Source organism: Callorhinus ursinus, unplaced genomic scaffold (genome assembly GCF_003265705.2).
Source record: "Callorhinus ursinus isolate GAN/ISIS: 27379988/994484 unplaced genomic scaffold, GSC_fseal_2.0 scaffold26, whole genome shotgun sequence".
Lineage (NCBI taxonomy): Eukaryota > Metazoa > Chordata > Mammalia > Carnivora > Otariidae > Callorhinus > Callorhinus ursinus.
Genome location: NW_027397088.1, coordinates 4,906,375 through 4,925,679, shown reverse-complemented (window position 1 = coordinate 4,925,679; position 19,305 = coordinate 4,906,375). Strand labels below are relative to the sequence as shown.

The 19,305-nt window shown below is 37.4% G+C and overlaps 1 protein-coding gene across 15 annotated transcripts in view; it reads right to left on the bottom strand.

Annotated features, from left to right (window-relative positions):
- The window catches only part of PRP4K (pre-mRNA processing factor kinase PRP4K), a 38,211-nt gene extending 19,380 nt beyond the window's left edge, over nt 1-18,831 (bottom strand). For 13 of the 15 annotated variants that reach the window (XR_012373792.1, XR_012373794.1, XR_012373790.1 and 10 more), the window contains exons 1-5: nt 18,636-18,830; nt 9,083-10,282; nt 6,349-6,525; nt 2,229-2,384; nt 766-847 (exon numbers count right to left, since the gene is read on the bottom strand). Coding sequence is in view for 2 of the 15 variants with exons in the window: in XM_073877522.1 (XP_073733623.1) it covers nt 766-847; nt 2,229-2,384; nt 6,349-6,525; nt 9,083-10,282; nt 18,636-18,772 (1,752 nt within the window). In the remaining 13 variants the exon portion in view is untranslated. Of the gene's footprint in view, nt 1-765; nt 848-2,228; nt 2,385-6,348; nt 6,526-9,082; nt 10,283-18,635 lie in introns of all 15 variants that reach the window. The other 2 variants (XR_012373802.1, XM_073877523.1) reach the window with 1 other exon arrangement.
- Nucleotides 18,832-19,305: the final 474 nt, after the last annotated feature.

Here is a 19,305-nt window from a genome sequence, read left to right as displayed (position 1 = left end):
TCAAGTTCTTTCCTTTGCTCTGACCTCCAGTGCTAGATTTATGATTTGCTATGTATGTGTAGGTAAGCTGGCAGGCACAACTATTCTTTCCTTTTGCCTGATATCTTCCTTATAGTACCTAAACATTTTTCACTTCTTCCAGAATGTGTTCTTTACTCCATCACTCACCTTCCCATGATCAAGAGAAAGCATTACACTTTACAGGCACTGCCATCCACAAAGGATCTAGTGGCCATGGCTCTATCTCAGGATGCCCAAGGCATAACGGACAATCTTTCAAGGAAGGTAATCTTAAATGACTACGCAAAGACTTATATACAACACCTTCTCCCCACCCCATTTTCTTAATCACCTACCTCTAAACTACTTTTAAAATTATTTTTGAGATGTCCCATTTAAGCAATCACAGTTACACAAGAAAATCTATTTTTTTAGACATTAAAATGGTTTTCCCCCCGATATAGAAACAGGTATAATTACATAATTTTTTGCTAAATGAAATTCCAAAAACCAAAAACAAACAAAAACAAAAAACACTTCAAATTCTGCCTTATAGTTTATATCCAAATCCTATATATAACAAAAAAGGGCAACCATTTCAACATAAGAAATTATCTTTTCAAATCTCATAAAGATAATTTCACATATACATTTCCTTAAGACTTAATTGCTACCACCATCAATTCTTTATTAAAGTAAAAACCCTTTTACTAAGAGAGTAATTATTTAAAAAGGATTGCTCAAAACTTTACTAATATCACATACCTGAACAATCGCCTGCCTCTGTATTCTTCTCTGTTCTATTAGGGCTTCTTCATCTTCTTCCTCTACATCAAAATCTTCAAGGCTTTAAAAAAAAAAATGCACATATATGCACACAATTTCAAACATCCTTAGACAGTCACAAACCATAACTATTACACAGTTTAAAAATAAAAGCTAGAAAACACAGGTTATCCGCAAGTTCCAGCAAAAGTCTTAAGCCACCTTATTCTCTTTATCCTGTTTCTAAACTCTCTCAGTTGCCTGGTTTGGAATCCTGGCAAGTAATTTAACCCTCTGTATCTCATTTTTCTCCTGACTTGTTTCATGGCACCAAATTAGGAACAAAAGATCCTTAAGTTCAAAAAAGTAACCCCTGGCTCTACCATGACCTTGCTATTACTAAAGTCATTTCACCTAGCCAGCCTCAGTTTTAACCCCTAACAGAGTAAGAGTGAGACACGTAAGAAAACTAGTACCTTCTCTGGGTCACAGAAAGCTATAGATCCTTGGCAAGCTATGGATCTTTTCCCTATCAAAGATGCGTATGTAAATATTCGCCTACAATCTGACGAGGAATGTGGCTCTATCCCCAGACACTGCCCAACTGGTCCCAATTTCCTCCCAAAGAACTCTGAATCTTTACAATCCCTCCCCGCACAGCCTCTTTTATGATCTGCTGAATGTTCACTGCACACCAGTAAGCAAAATGCATTCTCAAGATATCAGGATCTATGTTTAACACCCTTCCCTTAACTTGCATATCACCTAGCTCTGATTGGGCTTTCTTGACCTTAGCACTACTGATATTTTGACAATTCTTTGTTATGGAAGAGGGTGTTGTCCTGTGCATTAGCAGATGTTGAACAGTATCTCTGGTCTCTAGCCACAAGATGACAACCAAAAATACCTTTGGATATTGACAAAATGTCCTCAGAAAGGCAAATTACCCCCAGCTGAGGACCACTGCTCTAAATTATTTTTTTAGATGTTCTATCTAGACAACTAAATTCACATTAAAAAAATTTTATCCACTAGACAGTGAAATGTTTCTGTATTTTCCACACTGTAACAGGCATACTTAACACCAGATAGCTTCAACCGCAAAGTATGTATCATTTCACACGAACTGAAAAGTTTAAAAATCACTATACCCCCCACCCCCAACCACTGTAAAACTGGTAATCAAGATTGGTAGGGCTGTTATCTCTAACAAAATGAAAAAGGGAAGGCTCATGATATTCACTCCAGTCAAAACTGGCAAAACTGGAACCTCTAAAATCAGAAAACCATGACCTCTGCCACATAATTTTAACCTATAAAATATACAGAAAAAATTAACTTGTAAATTCAGGATCTAATTAATAGATTCACTTACAATATCCAGGTGGAAATTAAAAGATTTCCAGGTCAAACAGTACTTGTCTAAATTGGAAAAAGGCAATTATGAGAAATTCCATTCTTACTTATCATCAGATGAAGATTCTTGTTCAACTTTCATTCCTTCAGAAAGACTTCCTTTAAATTTATCTTCCTTTATTTTGCTTCTGCTCCTCCGTCTACGACCACCCCGTGATCTAGACCGCCTTCTCAAGCGTGACCGGCTCCTCCGACCTCTGTCCCTATTGGGGGGGGGGGAATCATACATACACACATTTTAAAGGTCAATTAAAGGTAGAGAAGCTGTGGGTGTGTTGGGGGCAGTAGTATAAAGAACTCTTTGTACTTTTCAAAAGCTCTATTTTGCTGTGAACCTAAAACTGTTCTAAAAATGGAATCTTTTAAAAAGGGGTTAATTAAAAATTTAAAGTAAAATAACAGATCAGAAAGATTGGGTTAATCAGCTTAATTGAAGATAACTAAAATACAGCTATTGTTCTTACTGGACTGCAAAGGGGCACAAAAGAACTCTGGGGGCGATAGAAATGTTCTTGATTTTGGTGATTATGTGTTTGTCAAAACTCCTATAACTTTACACCAAAAAGAGTGAATCTATTTTATGTGAATATGTTTCAATAAAACCGAGTTTAAAAAGAGATCACTGCTAATAAGGTATAAAAAGACAAATGTGACAAAAATTCCAAGTCTAATTAACATGCCCCTCAGACATTTTTATAAGTGCAAAAAGGTCTTGCCTCATGTGTAACAGAAACTGATATTATAGTTCAAGCATTAAAGGTGAAGTTTATGTTGGAAAGATGCTATGGAACTCCAAACAAAAGGCTGCTAAGTCTACAGAGAATTGGCAAACTCCCAGTTACTATCACATCTGACTACCATGCTTATGTCACATTTCTCAAGAAACCTTACTAAAATAACATGAAAGGAACAACTGAAAAGAAAACCCTCAGGCAAAGAGAATGAGAAGAATTATGACAACAAAATCTTGATGTGCAAATTGGATAGAATAGTAATAAATCAAATTTAAATATTAGTCCAACAGGAACAGACAAGGTAAATAAGAAACAAGTAAATGCATGCCACAAAACCCAAGAAAGCCTCACAAACTGGAGACACCATATTGTTAGATGTGGTGTAAGGTAAAAGCTAAAAAGAACTGGTTGAAAGCCTTAGCAACAGCTTGCCTCTGAATAGTTCCCTTCCTGACTCAGTAGAAAAATGCCAAAAATCCCCCTTCACATTCTGGCATAATACTTAAAATTTATTTTATAGAGAGGTGTTGCTTGTTATAAAAACTGACCCAAGGTAGCAGGGAGGCACAGTACTGAACATTAAAGGAATAAGGGGAAGTCTACATTATGAAGAACCACAACTCTCCTTGCAAACATGACAATATTCTCCAGCAGACGAGAGGATTCTGGAAAACTGCTAGCCCAAAAGAAGAGGGCTACAGTCATGGATATGCTAAAGAGATTTAGTTACACTGAAGTGATACCCACTAAGCCACAAATTCTACATTCTCAGAATGGAAGAAAGCTTCCATTCAGCTTTCACAGTGGCTTAAGTTTTAAATGAGAATAGGCAACAAGAAGGATCCAGCTGTTTATGAGTAAAGTCCTCAAATGAAAAAAGGTAAGGAACAACAACAGGAATCTGGGAAGAAAAGTTTAAAATGAAAAAGTATAGGTAAGAAAACTATCAAGAAAAAACTCCATAAAATAAACTCATTATCATCTTTGACCTAAGAGATGCTATTTCTATAAAACATGAGTAAAATGTCATAATAAAAATTAAACAGCCAACAAGTCTTAGAAATAAAAATAAATATACATGAGCACAGGGGGAAAAAAATCAATAGAAAGGTAAGAAGGGTGAATGGGAAAATCTCCTAGATTGAAAGTAGAACAAAAGGACAAACATCAAAGATGACTGTGTGTGTGGGGAAATCAGTGGAACAATACAGAAGGTCCAGTGGGGGGGGGAACAATGGGCAAGAAGGCAAACCAAAACAAAAACAAAACAGAGAAAATTTCCAGGAATAGGCAGTCATAATATTTCTGCTTTAAAGGGCCTATTTAGTGCCCAGCAAAATCAATGGAAAGAGACATGCACCAAGGCACATTATAGTGGAATTCCAGAATGCAGGACATTTATTATAAAAACAGAGGGAGAGAGACAAAGCAAGTCCTCTTAGAAATGCCCAGGCATCAGAACAGGACTTCTCAATAGCAATACTGGAAACCAGAAATCTGTGGAATAACAATTTCAAAATTCTTAAGAAAAAAATTATTTCAACTTGCAATTCTACTCCTTGACAAATCAAATCAGCAATGGGGATTTAAAAAAAGTGGCGGGGGGGGCCTGGGTGGCTCAGTCGTTAAGCGTCTGCCTTCGGCTCAGGTCATGATCCCAGGGTCCTGGGATCGAGCCCCGCATCGGGCTCCCCGCTCCGCGGGAAGCCTGCTTCTCCCTCTCCCACTCCCCCTGCTTGTGTTCCCTCTCTCACTGTGTGTCTCACTGTTGGATAAATAAAATCTAAAAGAAAAGAAAAGAAGAAGAAAAGAAAAGAAAAGAAAAGAAAGAAAAAAGAGAAGACAAGAAAAGAAAAAGAAAGAAAATAAAAAAGGGGGGACTTTTAAGAAACAAAAGTCCCCCAAAATGTCCTTTTCATAGGAAGTTGTTGGAGATGCATTAACAAAGCAAGGAAGTAAAACCTGAAAATGCTGGATACAGGAAAGGGAAAAACAAAATAAGAGAGAAACAAGGGAATATCCAGAGGACAGAAAAGGGAAAACAAATTCTACAATAACTGTACAAGCAGGCCTATTAGTCAGTTTGGAAACAGAAGGCTAGAAACATTAGGAGGAAGGTCTTTCCTTGCCCCCTTCCCCTGACTACTTGCTCAGCAATGAGCAACAGGCACAAGAGCATAATGACTGTAAAAACATAGAGAAATGTGATACAATTAGGTAGAAAAGAAAGTGTGATGGGTGGAATTAAAAAAAGTAATTGCTGGGGTGCATGTGTGGCTCAGTTTGTTAAGTGTCCAACTCTTGATTTCAGCTCAGGTATTGATCTCAGGGTTTTGAGTTTAAACCCCATACTGGGCTCCACTATGAGCACGGAGTCTACTTAAGAAAGGAAAAGAAAAGAAATTGTCCAAAGTAAGAAATCAATAAATAACATGGCAATAACTTCAAAAATTTAAACATACACAACCTCAGACAAAGCACTTCTACTTCAAGAAATCTAGTATACAAAAATACTCAGAGATAATGTAAAGATGTATCCACTGGTTGGAATATAAGCCATTGGTATGCTGTCTTTTTAAACTACATTCATGTATTAGTTCAATTAAAAATGTTAAAAAATTGGCAAATGAAAGTCCACTTATGTTTGAGTTAAAATGTTTAACACACAGGGCTGCGTGAGTGGCTCAGTCGGTTAAGTGGCAGACTTAGTTTCAGCTTAGGTCATGATTTCAGGGCTGTGAGATGAAGCCTGAGGCTGGCTCTGTGCTCAGCAGGGAGTCTGCTTGAGATTCTTTCCCTCTGCCCTTGCCCCCACTTGCATGCTGTAAAATAGATACACCTTTAAAAAAATATTTAGTGCATATACTTTAAAATGATTCCTGCTTTACAAACCAACATTTTGATTAACCAATTCACTACATGTGCTTTACATAAAATGGTTTCTACTACTGTGAGTTAAAGAGTTTTTGCCAAGAGAGTCTTTAACAACTACTGAGGCTATCATCTTGAGGTCATGTTCTAAGGGGACCAAATAAAAGTTAATAGAAAAATAGAGACCTGCAATTACATAATGAGTGGAAACTGGGCTATTTATTACCTTATAATCTATCCTGCTTAAAACAAAACAAAACAAACCAGTAAACATAGCTCATGTAGTATTTCTTTCTTAAGAAGTAGGAAAAAAAAAGTGTTCCCCTTTCAAAAGACTGAGTTTTTAATGCACCACTAATTTAAATTTGAAAAAAAGATAAAGAAAAATCAGTGTGTGTGAAATATCACATTGGTAAAAAGGAAACTACATGGGATCGCAGCTTCAATTTTTCACAGAGAAAAATGGTCTTTAAGAAAACCCACCTAATGAGCTAATATGAAGCTTCAGAAGCATACAGAGTTTAATGAATGAAAAAGGTCAACATATGTAACATATCTCTACCTCCTCCGAGGAGACCTGCTTCTTCTCCTGGGTGACCTACTACGTCTGAGTGGGGAACGAGACCGTCTTCTAATTGGAGATCTACTTGCTCTTCTTCGGGTTGGAGACCACCTATTGATTGGGCTGGCATCTTTTGATCTTTCACGTCTACTGAGGATATCATCTCGAGGTCGTGTTCTTAAGGGGACCAAATACAGGTTAATAGAAAAATACATTAATGAATTTGTTTTGCACATAAAAGACATCTTAAGAAAGGGCACACTAACCTGAAGACAGAACACACAGATTAACATGTTTTGCAACAAAACTTGAATTCAGAAAATCACAATTACATTTTGGGGTTATGGTACGCACACAGTAAAAGGTCTATTCCCTCTGGTCTCACAATTTGAAAAACTATAAAGGTTATTCATGTTGTTAAACCACTGATTCTAATTCCAGATAAACAACTCAAATAAAACTTGTCTAAGTAACAGTATTCCATTTCCTCCAGTTTGAAGACTGTTTTCTTCCTAAATTTTGACATTTTGTAATATAGTCTTATTCTTAATATATTACATACAACAGCATCTTACAATCACTGTTAACCTTAGAACAAACAAAATCTAAGTAAGGGTTTAGAGAAAGGGACAGTCCATCTAGTCAAGGAAATACATATTGGTATAACTTTCCTGTTAAGACATTCAACAATACTTCATAAAATGTAAATGTACGTTACCTTAGACTTTGCAATTTCACTTCTATGAATCTATTCTACAAAAAACTTCACACATAAACAATGGACATTTTTGCATAGAATCCTGGAAAACTGGAACCAACCAAAATTTTCATGTTTCAGTAAGGGAATGATTAGAGGTGACCCTTGAACATGGGTTTGAACGGCACAGGTTCACTCACATGCAGACTGTTTTTACAGTACAGTACTGTAAATGTATTTAGTCTTCCTTAGGATTTTCTTACCTCTAACTTACTTCAACAATACAGTATATATGATACTAGAGCATACAAAATACGTGGTAAGTTATTGGTAAGGATTCCAGTTAGCAGTAGGCTATTAGTAATTGAGTTTTGGAGGACTCCAAAGTTATATGCCCATTTCTGACTGTGTGAGCAACTGGTGCCCATAACCCCTGTGTTGTTCAAAGCTCAACTTTGTATATATATACTGTGAAATATGGTGCTGCTATATAAAGAGCTAAAAAAAAAGATCTTTGCTGTCACAGAAATGTTTCATGAAAAAAGCAAATCACATTTTAATATGTAAGACTCCATTTCTGTATGAAAGAATATTCATATAATTGTATGTGCATAAAAAAAGAACTAGGACATATTCTTATGACTGGTAGTGGAAGGATGAAAAGGTAAGAACTACAGGCTTTTGCCTTATCTGAATTTCTCTTTAATTAGTATCTTTTCTGTAATTAAAAAAAATTATTTCAAATATTCAACTCTAGTCCTTAATAAACTGCTCTGAATTTCCTTTTCAAAGGGAAGACAAACTGAAAGAAACAAAGATCACTTAGAAACACTTTAGAGAACATAATCAGCAACACTAACAACTGTCTCAATTTAGAAAGCTAAAGGAAGAAGGGGGCCATTTAATTACAATGCTACTTAGAAGAATTAAGAGTATCTAAGATACAGCACTTTGTGAAAACAGCATTCTTGAAATTTTTCAGAAAAAACGATTTAAACTTTAAGGTCAACTTGTATTTATACTCAGACACAATACGTGGCTAGGAATTCGTATCTTTACATAGTATAAGCCAACCTTCTTTTAAGCTAAACCTGGCTGATAATTTCACATGTCCAATTATTCAACATAAGGATACTAAAAAAAAAATCAAGTTTCTAAAGTAGTTTAGACTAGTCTAAACAATCCCCACCCACTCTGCTAAAATCCTTCATGTGTCTTAATTACCTATTAGTTCTATGATGCTAGGTAAATGGAATAATCTCTCAATTTTCTCATTTATAAAATGAATATGAGAGTCACTCTACTTTATGAGGAGAGATAATCAGGAGAATTTGAGGAAAAAACCAATGGGCTAAAAGCATTATACAAATATGAATCATTTTCATTATTATTGGTAAAAAAATAAAATCATTTCTTACACTATTCTTCTTCCTAAACTTAAGACATAACTATTTTTTTAAACAATGCGATTACAGGTATATGAATTAGTAACAAAAAAAATGTCCACTTTCAATTTAATTTTGTTTTGGGGGCAAAAAAAAATTTGGTAGTTCCAATTTACATTGTTGGAATTCAAAATCATGCCAATTCAAAAGAATGGATACATCACAATCCTTAAATTGACACCTCCTTTTTTAAAGTTAAAAATTTCAGTCTATACTGTTCAATGAAAAATCCTTGCTCTAGAAATTCCCCTCACTTCCCATAAATGGGAATATACAAATGGGTATACCTATATAGATTTTTTTATCAGCCAAATTACTTGGATTTAAAACAGTGATTCTGCAAATTTGATACTAAATTAAGAACCTGGGGGAAAAAAACTGATTCTGTCAACCAAGTTCAGTATTTGTAAATCTTTTAGTCAAGATACTCACTGAAAAAAGTACAAATATTAATTTAGTTAGTGGACAGGATCTATTTAAAACTGTAAGACTGATTACGCTACCTCATTTTTTATTGTGTACAAGCTCTAGTTTCTCCTTTTTAAAATCCGGTGCATTGGTAAAAAGCATTAACATTTTGAAAACAAGTTACCTTGGAGAAGAAAGTCGTCTCCTTTCTGGTTCTCTTCGTTTTCTTTCCAAGGATCGGCTCTTGGCTCTTCTACCAGGAGACAGAGTTCGGGAAGGTGATTTGCTTTGTTTAGACCTTCTGTCATTTACAAGTGGAGATCTACTCCTCCTTGATTTATCCCGCTGTTTTGGAGACAAACTTCTTCTTTTAGGACTTCGACCAGGTCTTCTACTGGGTGACCGATTTTCTTTCCCAGAAGAAGCATCTTTAGAGGGAGATTTAATTGGCTTCTTTTCTTTATCCGTGTCAGACCGTTTTGATTTTCTCTCTTTGGACCGTGATCTTCTGTCTTTGGATTTACCTCTTAAGTCAACTGGGGATCTGGATTTTTTGCCTCGATCACGACTTCTACTTTCATTTATAATTGGGGATTTTTTTCTATCTTTTGACCTACTTTTATCTTCAATTTTAACCTTGTCATCAGCAGGAGATCTGGCCTTCCCAATTTTCTCTTGAGATCGCCTTCTAAGGGTAGGAGATTTTGATTTCCTTGCTTGATCTTGAGACTTACTTCTCTTGGATGGACTTTTGGACTTTTTCCTCTCCTTTGACTTGCTCCTAGTTGTCTTCTCTTTAACTATTTCAACACCTCCCTTACTTTTCTTTTTATCACTCCTATGTCTAGTCCGTTCTTTGGATCTGCTTTTACTTCGCTTTTTTGTACTATTTTTATTGTCCATTAGTTCAAGTTTCCCCTTTGTACTTGATGATCTGGTACTAGACCTATTTCCATTTCTTGCTTTTTCATGAATCTCCCCCTCTTCTTCAGAGCCAGACTCATAGCCTTGCAATATGAGCCCCATCCCAGATTGGACCTTTCCTTCCATTAACTCATTATCAAGTTCAGCTTTAATCAAGGCTCTCTGTTTTTCCAAGTCTTCCAGCAAAGCTAAATCATCAAGTTTAGTTCTTTTTGCTGGAGACATACCTTCTTTGTCAGAAGCATCAATAACCTCTTTTCTTTTGTGTTTCTTATGTTTATGCTTATGTTTATGTTTTTTATCCTTGTCTTCTTCTGAGGAATGTTTATGTTTCTTATGTTTACTTCTGTGTTTATGCTTCTTTTTTTTGTGACGACTGTGCTTATTTTGAGACTGGTCTTCTGATACTTCTCCATTTTCTTCATTTACACTCTTTTCGGAATTATCAGCATCTTCCATCCTATAAATTTATCAAACACATTTTAAAATTTCATCATTTATCAAGCATTTAGTCATTAACAAAATAATGATAAAATACATCTCAATGTAGCACATGAAGTTAGTCACTGAAATATTTTCAGAACAGCTTCAGACGTTTAATTGCAAAGATATATGGCAAAAACTAACTTAGTGATTTAACTTCAATTTGTTTCTAATGGTTGAACTCAAATACAAAGAATACATACATAATGAGGGAAGTTAAAATAATCACACTTAATAAAAAGAAAATCCAAAACCAGTACAGTAAAATGTTAATATTGATTTAAAGTCACTAACTTTTTAAACCATAATTTCCCACACAGACTTAACACCAAAGGCATGCCCCACCCCCTATTTTCTTTTTCCAGAAAACATACTGCCATATATTGGGAGACTAATCTCTTTCTCCACTTTATATTGAGAAGTATACTTTTTCTTTTTAAAATCTTTACAACCAATATTCAGCTATATCCAAAACAAACACTCTCTAAATGTGCACTGATGGCTGATGTTTTAACCCCCCAAAGGTTAAAATTTCAAAATGAGCTGACAAGGAGTTAGGACACTCAGCCTGTAGTGGCCACAGAGCAACCATGTGGTATTAGACTGAATCACATCAAAGGGTCTCCTGTAGGTCAACAATAGTCCAGTATCAGCAAAAGCCTACAGTTGAACCAATATTTGTTCAACGGGCTATTTAATCTCTTTAAATTTCAAATGAAAGATTAGTTTCCCAAAATACGCTCATATTGATTGGTGCCATGCAAAAAAAAATATTAATAAAATTAATTACATCAAAGGGGTAGCTTTTGTGCTTAAATGTTTAGACTATGCTGAAAGAGTTTATGATTCTAAATTATTTTGCTAAATCCTTGCTGTTCATTAATCCCAGGTTAAACGCAGATTACAACAGTATTATTTAACCTTCTCCTTTAAAATCATTCCATACTAAAACATCGCATCCCAGAATATGAGACTAACACCAGACTTTAAATCATTAATCATTCAGACACACTATTATTGGAGGAAGATATGGATTATTTTGTCCAAGTCCTTCAAGTTATATACTCCTGTACTTTTACTAAATTTATTATTTGTGCCAAAATTAAGAACTAAGGAAGTCTTTTTTTTTTTTTTTTTTTTTTAGGAGAAGGAAGGGGAGAAATGGGAGGGGAGAGAGAGAATCTTAAGCAGGTTCTACACCCAGCACGAAGCCAGATGCGGGGCTCAATCTCATGACTCTGAGATCATGACCTGAGCCAAAATCAGGAGTCAGATCCTTAACTGACTGAGCCACCCAGGCGCCTCAGAATTCAATTTCTTTTAACATTTTTTTAAAATCACTACACTTAATGCAAACATTAAGAAAGGCAGCAGGAAAACAAGATGTATAAGAACTGTACCTGCCACCTCAAGGAAATTATAGTTCAGGGGAAAAGAAAGTCACATGAAACACTGGAAGAATGCAATGATAAAGATACAAATAAGGGCATTATGGGAACACTGAAGGATCAACTAAAATCATTCTGAAAATGGTCAAGGAGATCACAGAAAAACCCCAGCTACTTGTTAAGCAGAGACTTTGAAAGGAGAGAAGGAATGTTCATTGAGAAGGTACATAGATTATAAAATAAAGGTTGAGTAAAAATGTCCTAGAGAATGAGTAAGAAATTAACAAGAAGGGAAAAGAGTACTTTAGATAGGGGGGAAAAAAGTGACAAAAGGTACAGTTATAAATAGCAAACTATAAGCAGACCAGTGTTGCCAGGGCATCAAACTTGTGAAGAAACTGGTCTAATGGTTAAGATCTCAACTGGACCAATTCCAGGAGATGAAAAGATATTGCAGGAGATTATGGGAGTGAGTGGTTGAGATAGAGTTAGAGGCTCACTGGGGTCAGAGGCCCAGGAACTGCAAGATTAGGTTGCCAGAGAGTGGTCTGTAAAGACACTGTCATTATGGCAGAAGTCAGAGGAGAATTTGGTCCTCCAGTCAGGTCTCAGTCTTCAGTAAAGTTGGAAGGGCTGAGGAGGGAGGTGACATACTAGAGATATTTTTGAAAAGTTCTTAGTTGGTAACAATGAGGTGGTGTGGAGAACATGAACATACAACTACCACATGGCAAAAAATTAAAATTTTTGCCAGACTGCCAATCTCCACTTTGGTACTGTGGACTGTGAGAAAGAAGAAAGTACTGAAGACAGCTGCAGAGAAAGCTGTATCTTCTGGTTGAGAGGTTTTAGTTTGGACTGACTTCTCTCTAATGGGGAACAAAGACGACAGAATAAATAAACAAAAAAAAATATATAACAAAGATGACAGAATAAAAATATATATTTGCATCTTCCAGTGCACTTTAATCAAAATTCTGTCATCAGAAGAGTTCTTGTAGCATACAATGTTAAGATGGGCATGTCAACTTGGTCCTACAAATGGAATTTCCACAGATTTGCACTTCAAACACGTATGAAAATAAAATATATAATATTTAGCTTTATAAATTTCCCCACTTCAGCACTTTGTCCTTAAAATAAATTACCACCTCTGTCCAATAAATTAAGCAACCTGGAGTCACGAAGCAAATATCAGCCAAATGACTTCCATTTCCTGAAAAAGTTCTGGGGGAAATACTTGAGACAGTCAAATGCTTACAGGAATCAACATGAATTAAAACTAGCACATTCCTCACAGTGGGGCGAGACATCAAAAATAGAAGGCTGCTAATGGCTGTTCTTCTCTGTTGGGGAAAAAATAAATTCCCCCTGACCATACCGAATGGTTGTAGAAGCTGCAACTGAACTTTTGGCACCGGTGGAGAAAAGAGGCTTTGCAAAGAGGCTTTCCAGGGTTCTCTGGATCATCAAATTTTCTCAAAGACTTAGAAAAAGAAAGTGTAGTATCTTTATGTGAAAAAAAAACGAAAACAAAAACAAACAACATGGTTCTATTACGGTGGGGAGAGAGGGGAAACCACAGGTTTAAGTAGAAGACACAAAGACATTTCTTTTTCTTTCTTTTTTTTTTAAGGTTTTTATTTGACAGAGAGTGTGCGCGCACCCACAGGGAGAGGCAGCAGGAGGGAGAGAGAGAGAATCCTTAAGCAGACTCCCCGCTGAGCATGGGGACTTACATGGGGCTCGTTCCAGGACCCTGAGATCACCACCTGAGCTAAAACCAAGAGTCGGACGCTTAAAAGACTGAACCACCCAGGCGCTCCGATACAAAGACTTTTCAACTTTGTTCCTTATATAGGCTATATCCTCATATAAGTAACCACTTCCCTTACCCTGAAATCTCCCATCACACAACCTAGAAAGTGGTAGTATAGTTTTGTTTTGTTTTTTTCCCAAAACTCAACTTATAGGGGAAAACGTGTGAGAAAAACTCAATTAGGCTAATTCAAGATATGGAGACAAGTATGGAGAACCTTTTTAAAGGCTGACAATGATTTTCAGGCATATAAAATCTCAGTGCCCAAAGTACAAAATTCTAGTCAATAAGCTAAAACTCAAACTATCTGAAGATCCTCTAATGTGTCTTTAGGAACCAGTATCCATAGCCAGACTATCTGGTTTCAAATCCTGATTCCAATACTAGTTGTGTGGCCTCAAGTCTACAGGCACCTCATCTACAAACTGCAGAAAATAGTACCTACCTCAAAGCAAGCTGTGAGGATCACATGGTTGTTAATAGATGTTATTAAGGCTCATAATAGTGCCTAGCACAAACCAAGTGCCTCAAAAGTAAGAGATTATTCTTCCTCAGAAACTGGATAAATATTTCTCACCATGACACTGTGGAGCTGTCAGGGCTGATACTAAGAATGTTATTTTCAGTAATATGGTCAAAGAGCATGGACTGAGTCAAACTACCTTGTTCAAATGGTGTTTCCAACATGACACACCTAGTCTAACCTTAGGCAAGTCGCTCCTCCATGCCTCAGTTTTCTCAATGGTACAAACTGGGGAAATAACAGTATTGATAAATCACAGGCTTGTTGTAGCAATAAGTTCATATATAAAAGGCTACCACACAAAGTATTGAAGAAATACCGTCTAAGTCTCCAGGACAGAGGAGACTAAGTTTCAAGGAAGTTTAAGGGTCCTGCCTTGGGTCAAACACACATCAAGCTAGTGAGAAGGCTAGTATTACATTCCAAGTCAGTCAAGAACTCTTCCATTTGACTGAAGATACTTTTAAAATGTCAGATCATATCACTACTCTGTGTGAAACTTGATTATTGCTTCCTATCACATTCAGAATAAAAACCAAAATTGTTTACAAGGCCCCATACTATCTGCCCAACCTCCCCAACACATTGATCTTACTACTTTCCTCCCACCCTCACTATGCTTTAGCCACACCGCTCCCCTTAAACAATAGGTAAACCCTACTTCAGGGCCTTGGTACTTGTACTTGCTGTTTCTCCAACTGGAATGCTTTTCCCAGACATATACATTGCTGGTTCCTTTGCCTAGCCTCAGGTCTTTGCTTAAATTACTTTCTCAGTCAAGTTTTCCTCACCAATTCATTTTAATCACAATCCTCACCCTACCACACACATATCCCCTTTCTCTGCTTATTTTTTTCTCTAAAGTAACTGCCACCACCTAATTCTTGTTTGTCTCTCCGTATTGTAACACATGCCCTATGAGAGCAGAATTTTAATTTATTTAGTTCACTGCTCTATCCCTAAGGCCTAGTAAACTTTCTAACCTATAGTAAACTTTCTAACCTATAGTAAGCAGGTACTCAATAAGTAATCTGTTGTGTCAATAAATGATTTATATAGAAGAACAAATAAAAATTGTATTCATTAGACTACAGCTGTGCTTACTGGCTATACTATACTCATCTCTTGACAGGAACCATTTTGTTTTTGCTCAGTTGTATCTCCAGTGCCTCACACAGTGCATACACCTATCTGGTGAATGCAGTGCCCCAAAATGATTTAAATTTAATTACCTCCCTCCCCAAGAAAAATCTACTCTTTGAACCCTTTTCTAGTGCTTTCTACAATTTACAAGCCTTCAAGGAGTTGCAAATCAAAATTCTTAAGAGTTTACCCACAGAGGAAGTAATTTCCTTCAAAAGAAAATCCAGCTCCTAAAGCTTCTGAGAATTAGAAGCTACATCATTATGTCCCGTGTCACTTGAGTTATTTCCATGAGTATCCCTAGTTTCTAATGTAACTTAATGAATGTTATCTAAAGAAATGACTACACTACTGATAAAGATGCTATAAGCACTTAGGGCCTATTAGTTTATTCTCCTACACCGGGGTTAGTAGACCTTCACCCTCCTCAAGTTGCTCTCTCAATGCAAATTCCATAGAAAATACCAACTGAGGTCTGACTAGGTACATCAGGAAATCGTGAACTCAATGAATCAATGGCATATTACACATAACAAGCTTGTGCGAAAACAGCTAATTTAGGTTCATCATCAACAACTTTCTTCTAAAACTTTACGGAAAGGTACCCTGATAAGAAACTTCATAGTCTTCTTGCATAGTTCATGTTTATAATAAATACAGGTATTTAAGTTCCATATATGTAAATTTACATTTTAACACTTACGTTCTGCAATTGAACACTTTACAATTTACACATTTAGCAGGTGAATGTTTAAACCAACATTTAAAATGGTCTACAAGACTGTCATAAAACAGTACTTACTGAGAATTGAGTAATATCCTTCAAATCACATTATTTGGAAACGAAGCTGATTTGAAGTGCAGACTATATGGAAGTGTTAGGAGTGTTTTTATCATTTATTTTGTTAAATGCAACGTATAAGTTTCATCCTTCAAACAAAGGTCTCTGGGCATCTAGCACAATGAAACAACTTTAAAATAAAGACTGATTATGAACCACTAGTGTTATTTTAACTTCGTCTTTTAAATTTTTAAAAAGAATACTCTTAATGACATTTTATTTGGGAGGCATTCAATTTATGCTCTGGAAACAGAATACTGAGCATTCTCTTCTTTACAAAGAAAGTAATCAAGCCTGTTTCTCTGACAACTTCAACTACTTTAATACAGAATTAATGTAGATGTAAAAGTAAGAATGGATTCAAAAGACTAGTCTTAAAATGAACTCCTCCATCCCTCCTTTTCCAAATCAGGTATGGAAAATTAAGCTTCAAAGAATTAGAACTGTCACATCAAAAAAAAAAAAAATGGACCTTTCTGGGACACTGGAAATCAATAAAAAGGATTTCAAACCTTAAAGGCTATTTTTAAAAGGAACCACAATGTATAGTGGGCGACTACACAGTACAATAGTCAGGAGCAGGGCTCTAGAATTAGACTACCTGGGTTTAAACCCTGGGTTTGTCACTTAGTGTGACCTTGGGTAAGTTAACTTAATTTCTCTGTGCTTCAGTTTAACCATTTGTAAAATATAGAAAACAAATTATCTACCCCCATAGGGTCGTTATAAGGATAAAATATTTGTTCAGTGCTTTGAACAGTATCTGGTACTTGATAAGTGCAAACAAGTAAATGCAGATAAAAATTTAAATGTTTAAAACCATCAAAGAGGCTGAACTAAAGAGAGCTAAAGGACAAACCTAAAAGCCACTAAAAAGCCTTCAGGGAACTTAACTTTTTATTTTCTCCCAAATGTTCCACTTCAAATAGAGCTCATACAATTGTAAACTACTCAGTGTCCTCTAAAGAACTGTTCAGACACTATATTCCAGCATTCACTATGAGGAGCACACAGTACTTGCTTTCATACAAAATTTATTTTCTTTGTTAAACATTTTAAGTGGGACACTTACAGACCAAATACTCCATTTATACCAAGAGTCCTGTGAGGAAGCGAGGTAGAATTAAAGCCTATTTATTTCAGGGGCATTCTTATTGCAGAGGCATAAATAAATGCTAATTATTAAGTCTAGTATTGAATATGCATATAAAATATGATCCAAGCACTCCTCAAAATTAATCTGAACGGTCCCTGAAATCAAATAAATGGACATGATACCACAGAACTTTGAAGAGATTGCTAGAAAAAACAGCTGCATAACATTTGTATTGTGCTGGCATAAATACTGGAACGTGCCACACTGTGAACTCAATGAGAAACAAAAGGAGGTGAAGTCTAGTTAAAACTTTAGAATCCATCTGCTCTCTTCTAAGTCAATTTGTGAAGATAACAGAGCAATCTTCAAAAGCCCTCAATTTCAACTTAGTTTAATTTTGAGTAAAGCAAATGACTGAGGAGTCTAGAACTGAATGCATAGCAATGAAGTGTAGGGGCGCCTGGTAGTAAAAATTTCTCCTCTCAGTCCCTAGTTGCTGGGAGACTGTATCCCTTTCCTAAAACGGATTTTTAAAAAAAAATCAGATAATGCTGATGCACAAAAAGATCGCTCTATGAATGCTGTTTTAAAATTCACTCTCTATTTTGGGTTCTTGTTTGAGTTTTCCCAACATGAACAGGAGAACAAAATACTGCTTTTAAGCAACGGTTAGACTTTGCAGCACATACAAGTTAATGTTTTCACTTGGCCGCATCGATTCTTACGTTAGCTTAATTATAGACATAAAGTGCTTGGGTTTGGAAGCAGCTACTACGTCTTCCCCTTGTACTCCCAAAGAAGCCCTACAAACTCAGGCCAAAAATGTCAGGCCTCAAAACCAAGAACTTGATCTTACTTTGCCTCAAGTTTGCAAGTTGGCAAATAAGCTGCCAACAGGCAGAGGGGAAAAAAAATAGATCGAATGATGCTGGAGTAAGAGCACAGGGATGGGGAAACGAAATACCCCGTTAGCGACAAGCTATTATATAGCTCTGGGATGGTCAAAGAGGGTAGCCCTAGCATCCCTTCTCCTCCCTGCTTTCAGGTCCTAAAACTGACACCAACAGCAGGACGACGGCAGAAAGTCTTATTGCTTGCCCCTCTCCCGCCACTGCTCCTCGGGTGCCCAAAACCGATGCCTCTGAGTGCTGCAGCCAAGGAGCTCGGCTCGGTCCCAGAGGGAGAAATACTAAGGCGCGACCGCACAGTCGCGGCAGTCGCCTCGCGCTCGGGACCTGTAGAGGCCGCTCGCGCGTACGCCTCCCAGGGCAACGACGCGCGGCAGGCCGCGGCCGCCTTCGACCCAACAGCCGCGGCCTCCGCGGGAGTGAAACTCGAAGGCCGCCCGCCCGCCAGCCCCCCACGCCTCCCGCCCAACAACGTATCGCGCGGGGAAAGACAAAGTTTGGCTCTCGCCCTTAGGCCTGAACTTTCCCGCCCGCCCGTGCAGGTCTCCCCGGTTTCCCACTTGGCGGTCTCCAGGGCGCCGGCCTTCCGCACCGCTCACAGAGACTACTTACTCTGGCTGTTCCCGCAGCGACAGAGTCTCCGCGGCGGCCATCTTGAACTTCCTGACTCCTCGGCGGCGGTGGCGGCGGCTTCCCGGACGGTAGAGGCTAGTGGAAGTGGAGGAAAAGGGAGCAGAACCCTCGCGCATGTGCTAACCGCGTAGGGAACCGTGGAGCTCTGAGTCCGCTCTAAGAATCCGGATATAGAAGTGCATCCGGGGACATGGCGCACGAGCGCCATGACGCAACTTCCGGGGCGGGGGTTGGGCGTGAGGAGGTATAGATGGCACCTGCTAAGGGTTTAGGGGGTGAATGATTTAGGCTTACCCGCTAGTGAATGTTGGCACCGAACATTTGGTTCTGAAAACTTGCTAAAGAATCCCCAGAGGGAGTCAGATACCGGTATTTTGTGTGCGGTTCCGAGAACTAGTTTCACTGAGGGGCCCACAAGTTAATTCTCAAACTAGGACAAGATGATGATTTTGCTGCCGGGCTGAGTGGGAGGCATAGTAAATGCCTTATTACTGGATAGATAACCCAATCTGAAGTGGCATTAAGGGAAAGTTTGTAGAAAGACATTTTGAGAATATTGGGAGGTTAGGACTGTATCTAGAACGTAAATGTCTTTTAATACGGAATTATTATTAATACATTTATTTGAAACTTTTGCATTTCCTTTAAG